Here is an 18,275-nt window from a genome sequence, read left to right on the forward strand (position 1 = left end):
TAGACTAGACAGACTTTTCGGAATAGGAAGACTACTTTTTAAAACGATAGTATCCTGATTCATGATTGTCTTTTAACTTATTTATTTTAATTAAATGTCTTTTAACTTATTTATTTTAATTAAATTTCTGCTTCAATTTTTTTATGGGCTGGCATGTACTTCATTAGCATCAGTTGGCATTAGACGTGGCCTTATTTTACGCCTGGAGTTCTTCCCCTGTTCAATTGGACGCGTCTGTTGACTATGGATTATGGGTTAAAGATTTCTGTTAGCAAATATAAGAGATTTGTGCAAGCCCAAGTAAGTAAATTGATGAAATTAGAGATTTCTGAAGGCTTTTGTAAAGACTGCAGCTCAAAATCCATGCAATATATTCTTACATGAGATTTCCAAGAGTTTATAGTACTCCTACCATCATGATGCAAGCTTACATAATGCAATCATGGGAAGAAACCACATACTAGCTACTCAACAATGAGCCAGTTAAGCTTGAAATAGAATAATCTAACATGTCTACAACTAGGACTTCATCAATGAAGAAGTTTCAGATTACTAAAACATGTAATGAGAGAACGTAAGAACTCAAACATTGCTAACAAAAGAGCACAACTAGTGACGAAACACATCACAATGACCTACAAATTTACATGATATACTACCACAGCATACACAATTCCTATTGCTTAAGAAAACATCAATGCAGAGGTTTGGGGGTTAAATCCTAGCCATCGTTGCTTGAATGACTAGCTACTTGAAGCAGTGAGTTCCTTCTTTTCCCCTTACATATATATTCCTCACCTATCTCGCCTAAAACTTCAGATGCTGACCAACGTCCAATGACACCATGTCCTTCATTCTTACCTCTCAGTTCCCATCATCTGCAGCTTTTAGATAAAGAGTCTCACCTCCCTCAACATCATGGCGTGCAGAGCTACCCCCTCGCCCTTCAGCAGACCCAGCATTCCCAATATCTTGCTTGCTTCCACCAGCCATCCCCCTACTACCACCCTGCAAGCCTTCTCCGGTGGATCCACGGCCAAAATCAGGAAACCCTCCAAGTGCCCCACTACCTCCGGCATGACTAGCATCATTTTGCAGCATGTGAAGTCCTCCACTTCCACTAGAGCTCATACCAAGCTGGCTGTGCAAAGCTTGCTGCTGTTGCAATGCCGAAAATGGCTGTTGGCTGTACAACATGGAGGAGCGTGTTGCCATGAGCGATTGTGGTGTCATCTGTGGAGCCTGTTGGTGCTGCATGTAGTGTGCTCCTGGCTGCATAATGCCACTAGACGGAAACTGCAGGGCATTGACATGTGTTAGTGAAAGATACTGGCATCTGACTTTAATAAGCACTCAAAGCTTTTTGAGACACAAACATGCAATTATTACCATCAAGAATGTATTGCAAATTGCATGGTGAACAAGCAATACATATAAATATAAAAAAGCACAAATTGAGCTAAAGGGACTACGCAATCCACAAAAGTCCGTATTGAGAATCCCAACTAAGCTTTGATTACCTGACCTAGAGTGAATCTTACAACATATTGTCAAAAACTGAAAACCAACGACCTACTTAATCAATTTGTGCAACAAAACAAACAGTATTAAATAATGGTGAGGCTAATTTATTTGATACAGACCCAAGTTTCCAGACACCATCCAGTTTTTAATGAAAAATGCTTGGTTTACAAAGGGATCTTACAAACTAATGTAGCTTGATTTGGTATGTTAGATTGTAAAGCACATTTTGCTGTATAGTAAATCTAACTCATCAAATAAAGTTGCGTCAATTTGTAGTCAATTTGTAAACTTACTTTTGTGAGATCTCTTTGTAGATGTAGCACTTCTCTTTTTTAATAGACACGGGTGAGAATAGGAACTACTGATAAATATTAAAAGGAACAAAACAACCCATTTGCCAAATACAAGGTGCTTGTGTACTTCCTCAACAATTACCAAAATTTAAGTCAGTTTTGCTAAAATCAAGGTATACTTACAAAACAATCTCTACATGACACTAACTATTATCAATCACTAAAAGAGTGTTTTTGGCTTTTGAAACCATACACTAGATCACACTACCTTCTTAAGATTTGCAACAACCTTAACGACATTAAGATCAACCTCCCAATGCTTCTCAAGAAGAAGATCAAAATACTAAACCACAAGATTTGCATAAGGTAAAAATGGCCAGATACCTTCTGTGTTTAGGCCTTATATGGTTTTCCCACTCTGCTTTCAATTTTGAGGACCTACCCCTCAACTTAGGCAGATGTTCCAAGAGACCTCTGAGTTGATTTCTATCCATTTTGACTCATGGAAAATATGTGACAGCATCCTACTTACAATGAGAAGATACTTACTCAAAACAATAATAATCAATAATGATATGACAATCGAGGTCAAGTCTTTCTACCATACTCAATGGTCAACCTTTTTTTTTTTTTGATAAGTAAAATGATTTTATTGAATGAATGTAATAGGTGAGAAGCCAATGTACAGAGGAAGTATACAAAAGAAACACCTAGTTACATTCAAAATGGTCAACCTTTTTCTTGAAATATTCTTGGAAGAATATTTGGAGAAATAAGGCACTGTCAAGAATTTTTCTTTTTTAATAGTGTTTAGATTTTGGTTTCTGAATTCTCTATTCAACTATAAATGATGAAAAAATAATATAAATCAAATGTTGATCAGTCTTAATTTGAAAACACTACAACGTGGCTAGAAATTTGTGGGCATCAATATTTCGCATCTGGGATTGAGTGGGTAACACCCCAATGGGTGATGAATTTGATGGCTTGTGTTCTTTTTTTAATCCTTAAAATTGGGTGTTTCCTACTGTGTACTTGAGTTGCGCCTTGAATAAGATTTGCCTTACTAAAAACAAAAAATAAAGAACATAATAACAAATAAAGAAATAACTAATGATCATCTAATTCGTTTATACCCAGGAGAACAGAGAAGGAGAAAACATAGGAGCGGAGAATAAGTAGGAGCAGATCTGATGGTCACCACTCAATCCCAAAGATCCAAAATATTGAAATCAACACGTGCGCCGCATCCTTGTCTTTAGCCTTCCTCTTTCCATACTAGATATTTTTATATAAGATGTACACCATGTCTATCTTAAGGGAAGGTTGGGTGGCACAAAACAGTAAAATCCCAAAAGATGCAAAGCTGGCATAATTTAAACATGATGATTTTTAATTCTAGCAGCATTAACTCACAATCTTCTGAGTTGCAGGTGTCACACTCCTTCCAAATACTCCACATTAAGCATAAAGGGGCCATTCTCTCCAAGCCTTTGCCCTCAAGCCTTTGCCCTTGTTTCCACCCTCTCGGGATGCCTCCTCAAGCTGGCAGTAACTCCACTCAAAATGGCATTACCCATTCTATCTATATCCAAGAAGTTGAAAGATCACTACCCACAAGGCGCTAGCAACTTCTTGGTGGACCAATAAGTGGTCAATGGCTTCCCCACACTTCTCATGCAACATCAATCCATCACCCTTATTTGCCTCATGTTATCAAACATTGGGATCTTCCCAAAAGCCACCATCCATACAAGAAACACCACCCTTGATGGAGCCTTGTTCTGACATTTACTTTTCTGCGGAAACTAATGTACATCCAAGGGGTGTGGGACACGATAAAATTCTCTGATCATAACTTCTTTTTTCTCAAATGGAACACCCCATTTGGTCCTTGTGATTTCCCTCATCCTCAAAGAATACAGGTAGCTGAGCAGTAAAGCGACCAAGTGCACTTCTCAATCCTACAATAATATGATGAAAGAGATACTCCAATGTGGACTATACAACCTCAGTAAATCTGCAACTGAATCCTCCCCTTCAAGAAGAGATACTATACAGTTTTGGGTAGATTTCCTTCAGGGCCAAACCTCCATGCATACATCATGCATAAACTTGATTCTAGACCCATATTACACCTCGTATTGAATGAATTTAGAAAATTCTCTCCGTGCTCAACGAATGTGTTTAAAGACCCCTACTCCATACTAGATGTATATATTTTTTTATAGGTAAAGAAATTTATTAATACGAACAAAATAATAGAATTTATTATTTTCTCTGTTGCAACATTTTTTTTTATGACAAGGAAACCACCCCATGACAGAGCCCTTAGGACTCACCCATAGAGCCTAATCCCCCATGGAGACTAGCACAGCAACCCACCGCCATGGCCTCCCCCTTGAATCGCAATTTGATCCCAGGAGATATCGAACCTGCGACATGAGGCATATGCACACAAGTTCGCCCTTACCACTTGAACTACTCACGGGTGGGTGCATTCATTCTCGATGTGGTCCATATTGTAACATATCCTATCATTATGTTTTGGGATTATAATTATTGTTATGATTTTTTTCATCATATCATTGTCCCATATACCTTCTAAACCTTCTTTGAGGAGTACCTCTCACATGGTACAAGAATTTTTCCTTAACCAAGATAGAAAAAATTTTTGATGAAGTGTATTATTGACAGATCAAATTCACCATAAGTGGTTACTTACCAAAATTGGCCTCACTAGAAGGGGTGTGAGGTGTCTGACCATTTTCATCTTTGCAAAATAAACAGAAATTTCATAACTTGGGAACCCTAGCCTCAGAAGTAAGATGTTAGCACAAAAGCAGGCCAAGCATTTTTTTTTTTTTCTTGATCGGTAGCACTAAGGTAGACCAAGCATTGCTAACACAACATCAATAGCATGTGAGCAATGTCAGAATCAAGCACCACCATATCAATAGTAAATGGAGATACTCATAGCAAATTGCATTATCTCGTCTTCTTCTGCAACACACTGACCTTCCCTTTCAGAAACACTTCCTGATCTTCAATGGTGATTCTATTGGCCTAGGGGATGCTGCCATTGGCCAACACACCAGAGGAACTAATCTTCATTTTCATCTTCATGGTCAAAGAGATTCTTCAAGATGCTCAGATTGGATTCTTCACGATACCCAATTTCCGGGTCCCTTTTCATATCCAAGTCCCGAGGAACTCTTCTTTGTCCGAAACCTTATCACTTGGAGAAAAGGAGAGAAGGGGAGAGAAAAGGAGAGGGGAAGCATTATTGTTTCTTTTATTGGTTTTCTAGATTAAATGCACCAGTGACTTTTCATTTCCCTAAATGGACAATAAACCTAACTTAAAGTTCAGTTCAAGGCTTTAAAGTCCATTTACTTTCCTACATGTTTAAGATCAATTTGTGGCTCACGATGATTCACTACACTTGGATTTAAGACACACTTTGTGCGTATATTTTCCCCTATAAGTTTCCCAGCACAAATACAGACTAAACTAGTAAAGAGATGATAAAACTAACTCAATAATCTGAACCTTACTGATTGGAAATCGCTATATCTTTATCCGTGGACAGAGTATTACTTTCAGCAATTTTTCATTTTAGGTGAATTCGAAATTGTTTGAATTTTGAAATCAATAACTGAAATTTGTAAATATGATAAGTTAGCCAGACTTTTCAAAAACACACATAGTGCAGTAAACACTTTGCTTATGTGTTCAGCACGAAATGCCCTTTGTTACTTATCAAAAAAATAGATAGTGCTGTGAACATAGTTCTAAAAGGAAAGAAACAGATTGAGCCCATTATTTATTTCATATGAATATTATCAAACATGGGTCCAAGTTTATAGTTTCAACAAAAGAAAAAGAACAAAAAACAGTAACAGGAATGCTCAAATAAGAAGCACATAGAAAATATAAAAGAAGTTAGGGATAGAAATGACATTTGTACCTGACCATGCATGGTAGGGGGTTGGGGTTGAGAATCTGCAATTGCAGCCAAGTACATAAGGTTTCGCTGTAGCCTTGCTTGGTTCCTGCAAGAACAGAGAATAAATTAACTGTCCCATTAGTTCAAACATAGACTTCTATACCCTAGTTGGTTGGTACTATGGTTTGCTCCTCCTGTCAGTGATTTACACTTTTGATCTTAATGCAATCCTTCGATCATAACAGTAACTTGATGAATAATTAAAACACTTTAAGGTCTCATCACATATGAATTATAAAGCCACATAATCCTCTCTTAACTCATAAATTTTGGCAGCTTAAAGGTTTCATCATGTATGAATTACATCAATTATTATTCTCATCATGCTTGGAGATCTTTTTTTTTTTATAAGTAAAAATATTATATATATCAAAAGAAGAAACTCAGTAAAAATATTACATCATGCTTGGAGATCTTAGGCATTCTATAAATAAAAACATAATCCAATTACCCTTTATGCATTGTATTCAAGCGAGGCAAACAGTAAAAAAAGAAAATTTGGAAATTGCCAACCATGTCTTATTCAAGTTAAGCATAGCCATGCATTTTATTTTATTTTATTTTCTTGATAAGTAATTAAGCATGGCTATGCATTAGCTAGTAATGATAAAACCCATTGGCGCTAAACTGGTTATTGATGGGATTAAGTAAACATGGCTATAATTTTCGCTTGATGATATTTTTTAGGGAAAAAAAAAGATTCACAAAGATGGGCTTCTCAGCATTTTTCTTCATTTTGGGTGGTAGAGGGTATCAACATCTTTAAAACATCTTAAAAATTGTTGAAATATTTTAAAATAAAAATAATTTGAGCAATTATGTATTATTTTTAAGTATCTTATACTATTCACGAGTGTGCTGGATCTGTGACTAGTCTTAATAAATTTCACATGCAATATGTTCATAATTCTAGTGAAAATTTACAATACTTTTAATGTTCTTTCTTTTACCATCTCAGTTAAACCAGAATTACTCTGGCAGCGAACACTAGAGAAACTAAGCAAGGATGCACACGAACAAATTCCTGACAGGAGCACACCATGCCTTATGATAGACCAAAGAGACTAATCTCAATGCACTAGAGATACTAGACTTCTCGCAGAAAGATGACAGAAAATGTAGAGTATTTGTATTAAAGGAGTATTTCATTTCATTCATTTTTTTTATTAGTGTATTTTCATTTCATTCATTTAGTTAAGGTCATAAACATCGAATCTTAAGTTGAATTAAATGTCGGATTAGGTTACCAAGACTAAACAAGATTTTTTTCTCATTAAGTAATATTGCAATTAAAAAAGAGTATACTGGAAGTTATGAAGGTACAGATGTGACAGAAACTTCTCAAGCCTTGGGAATTATTGTACAGCAGAAGTACAAAATGAAGAGAGACATCAAAACCAAAATTAATCAGTGGATCATGATTCTTGGTTATTAGGCAGGTTAGTTGCATGCAAAGACATTCAAGACAAGCAAACTAAAATCTCTCAAATTGGAATCTCAAAAATAAAACTGCTTACTCAGCGCACTCGCTTAGTTTTCCTGAATTCTGGCTCTCAACAATCTTCAGAATTAGCGACTTGTTCTCATCCAGATACTGCATTTACAAGCAATGAAGCTAGGCACAATTAAGCAATACAATGATAGAAATAATAGTCAGAAATAGACAGCCAGTAATAATATTTAAAACCTTGCTGCCTTTCAGATTGGTATTTGTGTCCCTTATAAAGGAGCTTACCATCTGGCCCACATGTGGGAGAGTGTTAGATATAACATAAATGATTAAACTCTTACCTCTTCCTATCAACTTAAGCTTTGGGACAAATGATGATATCGCATTACCAACTTTCTTTAGAGATGTCTAAGCAAGGACTTAAATCATAGGGAATGTGAACATTTGAAATTTTGTTACACCATATCTGGCCAGTGCCACTCTCCTCCACAATCTATTGTTTCCTCTAGAAACTCCAAAGTTCGCAAAAACAGCTAGTCTCTAATTATAAACGGCTACTTTTATGACTCGTAGTAAAGTGCTGCCTTTTCGAGAACCACATGCAGCACAACTTGATTTGATTAAATTTACATCGGAATTCAACGATCTGCCTTTAAAAATTTATTCATATAGTTGTTAATTTACTTCACAACCCTCTAGAAGAAAAAAAACAAATTAGGCACTCTTGCGATGGCATGGTAAAGACCCAAGAATTCAAATTTCAAATCAACCACAACGGAGGGTTATCTTTTGCATCCAGGTTTGATAAATTAGGTGAGATGAGTTTATCAAAGTCAGATCAATTGGGGGCCAGTTGGCTTTTATCAGCTATGCTATGGTTGGTATGTGTTTCTCCTTGCATAAAATCCCCGCCCCCATTAAATGTAGGGTTTGATATCAAACTTCACGAAAGACTCCAGGGGGTTAACAAGATAAAATTTTTTGATAGGTATGAAACCTTCAAGATAAACTAGCTGCACCTTCAACAACTACATAATTTTGTAACATCCCTAAAAATCCCCATTTCCCAGCATTATGTGGAGAAGATAAGTGGAAACGATTTTAGTATGACATTCAGCAAAAGCAAGTTTAAAGTTAACAAGAATGCCAATGAGCCATTTTAGCGAGATTTTCCTAATTATTTAAAACAGCTCACACTTTCCGCTGCACTTCTCATCCATACATTAAATAAGACAACTAGGTTTACTAACTTACCCAAACAAGCCTTTCAAATTTGATCACTTTATCTTGAGTATACTCATCTTTCGTCACTTTGTTTTAATCTCCTGTTAGTATATTAGAATCCACCGAGGGATTTCATTAAGGCGGTTCAGCTTTAAACAAAATGAGCAGGTTTGGGTAATGAACACTTCTCAACACTTTCCAAATATTTTCGTACGGATGAGGAGACTTCACATGCCAAACACGTTTGAAGTAGTTTGAACAAAGTCTCTTGCCACTGTGTTGCACTATGAGCCGAGAGTTCACTGCTCACGTGCGAATGCCAGTGTGCGACAGAGATGGAGAGAGAGGTTCGTGGTGGAGGTGTGGTGGCCTGGGTGGCCGCGTACGTTGGCACAAGTGGACAAAAATGGGTGAAACCTATTTCTGTTGGGTTACCACAGGGGACAGAGAGTTGCGTGTGAATGAGATCGGTGGTGGCTGGCTTGGTCGCCGGCATGAGTGGGAGTCGCCGGTGGTGGCAAGGAGGCTGGGTGGCCGCGTAAGGAGGCACAAGTGGAGAGAAATGGGTGTAACCCATTTCAGTTGGGTTACCTCAGGGGAGAGAGAGAGCTGCACGTGGGGGAGATCGGTGGTGGCTGGCTTGGTCGCCGGCATGAGTGGGAGTTGCCGGTGGTGGCAAGGAGGCTGGGTGGCCGCGTACGGCGGCACAAGTGAAGAGAAATGGGTGTAACCCATTTCGGTTGGGTTACCTCATGGGAGAGAGAGAGCTGCGAGTGGGGAAGATCGGTGGTGGCTGGCTTGGTCGCCGGTGTGAGGGGGAGTCGCCGGTGGTGGCAGTGAGGCTAGGCGACGCCGGGTTGGGCTAAAGGAGAATCAGGCATGGGGGAGAATCGGGCCAAAGGAGGGGGAGAGAGAGAGGAAAGAAAAAAAATAATAATAAAATCACTATAATATTTATTACTATTATATATAAATAATAAATAAAATCATTATAATATTTATCACTATTTTATATAAATAAAATCATCATTTCATCATTATTAAAAAAAAAAATCAATCATTGATGGGACCCACACATTTTTCAACTTTCTATCCAAAAGTCAACTCAACATACTTCATACATCTAAACAACTCAATACTCTCAATGGGACCTACAGACCCACTCCAATCTCTACTCATAACTATTCACAAACATTCTCAATACTAAGGTATTCTCACTACCCAAACGTAAACTCACGACTATGGATTTAAAAAGCTTATCCAAATAAAAAAGCTTTTCACATATTAAGTGAACAAAACTACTACGTACAGTCGCCCTATGTAAGCGGTGTGCAAACGGCTTTAAAAAATAATAATAATAAATATAAAAGAAAAAAAAAACCAAAATAAAAATAGAAGAGAAACGTAGAGAGTGAGAAGAAAGGCATCAGCTCTTCATGTGGGTCTTGGGCGTCGTTTGGGTCTCTCAAATCTCTCAGAGTTCGTCTCATCTGGGTCTTCTTGTAGATGAAAAAGGCAGCTTGTCTGGGTCTTCTCCGTGCCCTTGCATGGAGTCAAAAATAGAAGAAAAACAAAAGAAAAGGATGGGGAAAAGAAAAACTACTAGGCTCTTTGTTTTTGCATTTATTTTGAGTCATATACCAACCCATACCGTGGTGATATGGTAAAGTTGTTTGATTGACTAAGGGGAGAGGGAAATTAGAACCCAACCCGTAAGAGAGAGAGAGAGAGAGAGAGAGGAGATGGGAGAAAACTTTGACAAAAAAGTTGGGTATTTTTGTATGTGAAGTGACTTTATTTCAATTTGCTCCATTCCGTGTGGGTTCGTCAAGTGATTCTTCATGTGGGTCATTAAGTGATTCTTCCTGTGTATTTGCTCCATTCTCCAAGAAGATGTGAAGTGATTCCCCTTCATGTATGTATTTGCTCCATTCTGAAGAAGATTTGTCTCCAGTCCTAAACTTCTAACACTAGCCTGTAAGCTGCGAAGGGTTAGAAACCATCGATGGCAATGATGTTGAGCTGGCAATCTTGCCCATTCTCTGGGTTTCTAAGGCCCTAATTCTATACCTCACATAGAGTTTGCTCTCTTCGAAGTGAGGAGGATTTCGTGGGGAAGACGAAGGTGTGAAGGCAGAACAACTAATGGGAAGACGAAGGTGGGAAGAAGAGGGAGAGACAGAGCTTCGTGGCTCGGAAGACTGAGGAAGGCAAAGTTCATGGTCTTTGAAGTGAGGAGGATTTTGTGGGGACGACGAAGGGAAGGAGGTCAAAGCTGAAACGATTCGTTTTATCACTAAAATGAAACGTTGCGTTTCATTTTACATGGGGGCACAGATTCCCCCGCGCTTACGCAGACCGATTGCATTAAGCATTTTTCTTGAGAGAAATCAAAGATATTACATATGTGAGAATAACCTTTCGAAGTGCCATGTATTGCTACAAAGCATCCATCCATAAAAGGGATGAAAAATGAAGATCCTAGAAAATTTATAAAATGGAATGCCCAGTTCAACGGTCAACAGTTTTCACTCTTTATCTAAGTGAAATAGAACCAGGCAAGACATCACTATGCAAGAAAGATGGTAGCCAGAAAAGTATTTGGTTACCAAAATTGTTTGAAAATATTTTGGAATTTTGGGAATTTGTTTGAGATTAGGTTTTGGGAAAGGAGAGAAAATTTTGAATAAAAATCTTTTTTAAAATAAGTATCATATTGGAGTTTGTGAAAGTGGATAGATAAAGTTCAAAAGTTATTTGAGTATAATTTTTTAAAATTACTTTTTGTTTTAAAATTTATAAAAGTTGTATTGATATTTGTGTTTGAGCAATGATGACATGAGAAGTTGAGATTTTGAAATATAAAAGTTGTAATGTTCGGAATGACTTTACGAGAAAAGTTGAAAAAATGTTGAAAATTTTTTAAAAATACTTTGTTGCCAAACAAGGCGGAATCATTCTCATGCGTTCTATCTAAAACTATGCTACAAGCAACAGGAGGAAGCATAAGATACTGAGATAATGATGAGATATCAGTATTAAATCCTACATAAAATACACTCGATAAGGTTACTAAAGGACAAGCAAAGACAAACAAATTAACATGTATAGATCCAGTTCTTTGTGAGATACAATATACTATAAGAGGATGTCGTAATTTCTCCTTTTCAGACAAGCTTCGTCCTACCGTTTCTAGTCATAATAGCGGGGCATCCAATGCTTTTTCGGACCAAAAATAATAGGAGGATGTAATATCAAAGGCTAATAATCTCTGCCCCGAAGCTAGATTTCCATATCATTTTCATAATGTTTTTCTTTTTGTATAAGTATGTATCATTTTAATATTATAAAATAAAAGTTTCTGAAAGAAGCACAAACCTGAACCCAATCACCCAAAAAAAAACGAAAACCTATTTACCATTACCCAAACTCATTCAAACTTCAAATTATAACCCGAATACAAAAAAGAGCAAGCAAAAGACCATATACCCACAAATAGCACCAAAGAAACCAGCTTGAGCGATGATGACGAACCAATGGAACCATGAATCCAAAAACAAAAACAAAGTATACCATAAGGGAAATAGAAAGAAAGAAAGAAAAAAGAAAAAAACCGAGTTAAAACTAAACAAAAATCAAACGGTTCATATGCCCAAGAAGCTTTAGAATAAACCCATATGAATATATATATATACATATATATATATATATATATATATATATATATGTATATGTATTCATCCGAGTAAGTGGAAAAGAAAATGAGCCAATAAATGGCCAGAGAGGTAGAGTGTTAGGGAAAAGAAGGAACCTGTTGAATATGATCAGTGGTGACGTTGTTGGGGTAATAGGCTGCCATCATGGGCTGCATCTGCATCAGGTGCTGCTGCATTGCTCTCACAACCTGTATATATATATATATATCTCTCTCTCGCCCAGACCCACACTCTCTCTCTCTCCAACTTTCGCACTCTTAAGCACTAAGCAGAGTCACAGAGCTGAGAAATCAATCACTGAGTGGAAGAAATGCAAAAGAGAAATAAATAGATGCTTTATTTTTCTTGTGTGTTCCTATTCTCCTCTCTTACAATGACACCACCCCCCACACAAGGAGAGAGTAGAGAGAGAGAGATGACTCACTGACTCGCAGAGAGACCGAGCTACACAAGGTAGATATCATGTGAGACGTTTTTGGGTTTTCTTAGTTTTTTTTTTTTTTTTTTTTTAGGGCTGGTTTGGGGCCAAAAACAAAACATAAAATTTTCATCTCATCTCATCATTACACCTTTTTCAAATCCTCATACAAAATATAATAAACAATTCAACTTTTTCAAATCCCAATACACATTTTTCAAATCCCAAAACAATAATAATATTAAAACTTAATATTTTAAACTTCAAAACAAAATATAAAATTCTCATCTCACCTCCTAAACATATCCTTACTCTTTCTTCCCCATCCATCACGTGATTCCTTTCTTTTGAGAGACAGAAAGAGAGAGAATCTATTAGAGAGAGAGAGAGAGAGCGCAATAAAGAAGGTACGACTGGTGGTATTAGTCTTGAAAAATGATAAACACGTCATTTTTTTAATATTTTACGTAATAATATTTTTTAAAAATATATATTTGTATAAAAATATTATTATTTTATAATATATGTTATAAAATATGATATAAGATATATTGTATGAAAAACAGTGTAAATTTTTTTTCTTTAAATATTTTTGAGAAAGTAAAATTTATAAATTTATCAAAAAATATTTTCTTAATTATTAAAAAAAATAAAAATACAATTCGTTAAAAAATTCAATATAAAAGTTCGGTGGGAGTAGCGTTTGCATGTCTTGTATGAATATCATCACTGCATTACATTGATGTCACGTTTTAACGTTTCAACGCCTGTTGGTCTCTTGGATCTCCTAGAATCTTACTCATTACTTTAATTTTTATTATCTTCTTATTATTTAATAATATTATATTATATAATTAAAAGTTATTTATTTATCTTATTTGTAAACCTATCATTTAATATCACGTCATAAAACGATAAGAAAATAATAAAAAAATAGATGATAAATAAATTTTTCCACTCTCAAGACATCGCCTTCCCCCTTGGGTCCCAACTCTCAACTCTTTTGGTCTTGTTTTACTATAATTATCAATTGAGTAATGTTATTTATGATCTTTTCATCATCACATGATAAGACAGTAAATAATTAAAAATTATTTATTATATTTTACTTGTAAATTTATTATTTATTTTTACATAATGAGATGATAAGAAGATAAATGATAAATAAATTTTTTCTTACCAATTATTATGACATCACACGTGCCATGCACGTGGATGGACCTCTCACGTGGGGTCCCCTTCTTGCTTGCATGCACCCCCTCCTAATTATGAACTTCATGGAAGAAGTACTCCAAACTCCAGAACTCACAGTTTGGTTCGCAGTGTCAACTTGGTGGGGTTTTAGTCAACACAGATGTTATGTTAAAACTGCATGATCTAATGTCATATTCAAATCATCAAATCATTAGAGGAATCTTGAGACATGTTTCATGTGAGAAGTTGGTTGAAAAGTTTTTTAATGAAGTGCTCCTTGAATGCCCTCTTCATGGTGTTTTTCTTATCACAAGTGCTGCTAATCAAATTATATTTAAAGGTATAAAAATAGAAGGGACACAATCACATAATAAAATTTAATTTATTGATTATTGGTTTGACCTTAGTGTGTTTAAAATAAATATATATATATATATTTTATCATAAAATAATTGTAAAATAGTTGTGCATGACACAAAACTAGCATTTAGGCTCATTTGGATATTTAGAATATCTCATAATATTTGTGAATAGTAGTGAAATAATTTGAATTAAAATCTTCTATTGAGTTTTGAGAAAGAAAATATAAACAATTGAATAGAAATATTATAAAGGTAAAATATTGTTTGAATATAATTTTTTAATATAATTTTTTGTTTTGAAATTTGAAAAACTTGTATTATTTTTCTGTTTTATTTTAAAAGTTTAGGAAAATTATAATAATTAGATAATGAATAGACAAAAAATTTAAAAATTTGAAATTAAAAAATATTTTTTTTTAATGATATTTGTGAATGAAGCATCTAAAAATATATAAAAATACTTGATAATACTTGTTGTAAGGGGATTTTCCCCATTACGCCTCAGCCCGATACTCGGCCCCAGAGTCCAAGCTTACCCATGAAGCAAAGTCACCTACAAGGAAAAGTGAACAATGATGGCTGATGGGACAAACAACTTGACGTTGTTCGGCCATACTTCGATCATGAGAACTTGCATAGGGTAGAACAGGAAAGACGGAGAATCTTTGATCTTCTGAAATGGAGACATTGACGAACCACAGAATGTAAAGCAAATCAGAGAAAAACGCCACATTACTAGTATTACTACCCGAGCTGCACGTCACATTAATGACAACGTTGCAGAGGTACGCCGCATTAAATGACTCTGATAAAAGGAACAGTACAAAAGATATAGACCCTACCGAGGGAGACACAAATATGTCTACTCTCCAAACTTCTGGTATAAATAGCAACTTTCAGGTACGAAAAACTCTCTATGATCCCAAGACTCTTTTACTTATTTACAAACTTCCAATAGACTTTACTGACTTTAGCATCGGAGACTCCCATACCTCAAGGCCACCCACTCCCAGCTACCGCCGTCTCTATTTTCTTAGGCCTAGTTCTCAAGACCTAAGTTCTTGGAACCTAACTCAAATGTGTACGAAACATGACGTTAACACTTGTATTCCAGACGTACCCTAAACTCCCTTTTTAGGTGCTGTTAGGATAGTGAGTTGAGTTGAGATGAGATAAAAGTTGAAAGTTGAATAAAATATTGTTAGAATATTAGTTTTAATATTATTATTATTATTTTAGAATTTGAAAAAATTAAATTATTTATTATATTTTGGCTATAAATTTGATAAAAATGTAATAATGAAATGAGATAAAACATTTCTTATATCCAAAGAGGGCCCTTCTTACCTTTTTTAATTAAACTCCCTTCTTTTCTTTTCTTGCTCATCTTTCCCGTCATCCCGTCCATACCCATCTTCTCTTTCTTTTCGATTTCATTTTTTTTTCTTTATTTTTTTTTCTTTCTCATTTAATTTTTTTGACTTTCATAACTATAATTTTTTACCTTGTCACCCCCAAGAGCACTGTATTGAACTAGTCAAATGCCAATCAAATCTAAAGTTTGACTAATTTTTTCCAAAATCAATTGCATTGAACTAACAAAATCACTTCAAGTCAAGTTATGAGGTATAGTAGATAAAAAACAAAAGTCATATTTGGTGAGTTACTATTCACCAACCAAAAGAATATTTTATTAAAATATATTCCTTTTCTCTTCCTTTCTTCTTCCTTTCTCTTCATGTTAAATAATTTGTTTAGATAGTAAAAATTAAATTATTAATTAATATATAGAGTGTATTTGTAAAATATAAAAAAATTATTAAAATATATAATATTATATTATTATTTTAACTTTGAAATTGATAATCTAATATGAATTAACCTATTCAAAAATTGTAGCTAAAGCCAAAATCTTAAATTTTAGTCAAAATTTAGACTTAAGAGCTTATTTGGATGTTAAAAGTAGCTCAGCTCAGTTCACTTTGAGACCTCATCTGCCATCCAAGAGCACTTTGAGCTGAGTTTACATCTGTAAAAGCATTCAACTCGTTTTATACTGTAGACTGACGTAACTCATCCCTGACTTTGCAAAGATTGGTGACTTCGTCTGGCAATGATTCCTGTAAAAAAAAATAAATGAAAGGAAATAGATAAAAAAAAATTAAAAAAAAGTAATATGAAAAAAAAAACTTGAAATAAAACGAAATTATAAATAGTATGAAAATGAAAAAAAGAAAAAACCCAATGGCTGCTCTAGCTCCACGTTTTGAGTCTTTTACCATTATTTTTGTTGGTGCGAATGGTTGTAGGGCACGCAAAATGCAAAATTTTTTTCTTTGTTGTATTCGGCGCCAGAAGAGTAGACTATTTTGATTTTCTTGTCAGGTGACCAGTATAAAATAATAGTAAGACCTATTTCTTTTATAATTTTTTATAAATATATCTACATTCATATTAACATTTAAATATGTATTAAATTCATCTTAAATAAATTTCATTAAACTCATTCAACCATTTTAATTTATTATTATTTATAAAAAAAATTCAATTCAATTCCACTCAATTCAACACTTAAACATAACCCTAAGTGCTCTAACTTGCTTCCTCCCATCATCCATACCCACTTGCCATCCTTTATTACCCATGAACTCCACGTGTCATCATCTTTGCTTGTGGCTCTCAAACATCGCGTGCCCTTGCAAAATTCTTGCATGTCCTTGCGTCGTCTCTCTTTATTTGGCATTGGTTTCAGTTCCACCACTTATCCCACTAGACGACCGGTCACGTCTCACTCTTTACATATGGGAGCAAATCACCTTCGAGCGCGATACCCTTAACCAAACACAAGTGACATGCACACAAGCAATGAACCAGATCAATGCATGCGTAACGCCCACAATAAAAATAGATCATATTAAAGAAAAATGATATTTGAAACATGGAATTCATAAGCATTGCGTAATCTTTTTAAAAAAATAAATTTATATATAATTTATATAAAAAAAATTATTTTTTTAATAATAAATTTTATTATTTCTCAAAACAATTGGACAACATTTACCTATTTCATCACTATATATAACATTACTTACAAAGAGAACAAAAAACCAAAAAAAAAGAAAATGGATCGTTCCAAACAAGAAGTAATGTTGACTATTTGAAATTTCCCTTTCTTGCAAGGCCATTAGGAATAGACGATGAACTAAACCATCAATTTTTATGTGATTTTTTTTGGAAGCTTTTGTAACATGATTTTTATAATGAATTTGAATGTAGAAGATGTAACATTCCACTCCTTATAGTTAATAATAAAGTCGCTTTTAAAAATTCTTAGGAAAGACGGAGTGCTTCTACTAGAACTTAACTTAAAAATATTTTTTTTTATTTTAAATGAAGCGTCAGGTATAAAGATTTTATAAATAAAATATTTTTTTATTAAAATATTGAGATCATAAAAGAGAGTATGCGCGGAAGCATTTATTAAAATTTCTCAAATTCCATGACATAAAAATCATAACTTAAAATCTATGTATTTGATCTAGGCCACTATCACGCCTCTCTAGACTAAGTCCCGTCTTACAGCTCTATCGTCATAATTATCTGGACCTAGGGTGGTTTAAAAATATAAAAACAAACTAAAATGAGTCAATGACTCAATAATAAAAATTTCATCATAACGTAAACATACTTAATATAAGATTTTTCATAAAATATTTCATGCTAAGAGTTTAAAATTATGACTGATCATACTGATGTTTATGTTATGTATGACTGATTTATATGAATTAATTGACTGATCTTATTTATCTAACTTATCTGGCTGGTCAATATACTTAACTCTGTGTACAAGGTTTTGTACTAACTTCCCTTTTGCAACAAAGGAAGTCGACTGTGCAGTACTCTGATGTATTACGGTAGACCACACTTGAGTATGTGCCTTGCATGCCCACCCTGAAACTGCATTGGTACCATGCTTCTGAACGGCCATCTGATTATACTAATCTAACATTATCTTTCACTTGAACTTAAAATAATTTACGTGTCTTATGCAACGTAAGATGTATAATATATATATATATATATAT

General features: G+C 34.7%; 1 protein-coding gene across 1 annotated transcript; it reads right to left on the reverse strand.

The window, feature by feature from the left end:
* Nucleotides 1–449: 449 nt before the first annotated feature.
* LOC109000364 (GRF1-interacting factor 1-like) lies at nt 450–12,666 on the reverse strand. The gene is made up of 4 exons (XM_018977206.2): nt 12,312–12,666; nt 7,344–7,420; nt 5,788–5,872; nt 450–1,296 (listed from the first exon to the last, which is right to left on the reverse strand). Exons 1-4 carry the CDS (start codon nt 12,390–12,392, stop codon nt 865–867), a joined length of 675 nt encoding a protein of 224 aa, XP_018832751.1. The 5' UTR covers nt 12,393–12,666; the 3' UTR covers nt 450–864.
* Between the last annotated feature and the right edge of the window lie 5,609 nt (nt 12,667–18,275).

The sequence above is a fragment of the Juglans regia genome, chromosome 11 (genome assembly GCF_001411555.2).
Source record: "Juglans regia cultivar Chandler chromosome 11, Walnut 2.0, whole genome shotgun sequence".
Taxonomy (NCBI): domain Eukaryota; kingdom Viridiplantae; phylum Streptophyta; class Magnoliopsida; order Fagales; family Juglandaceae; genus Juglans; species Juglans regia.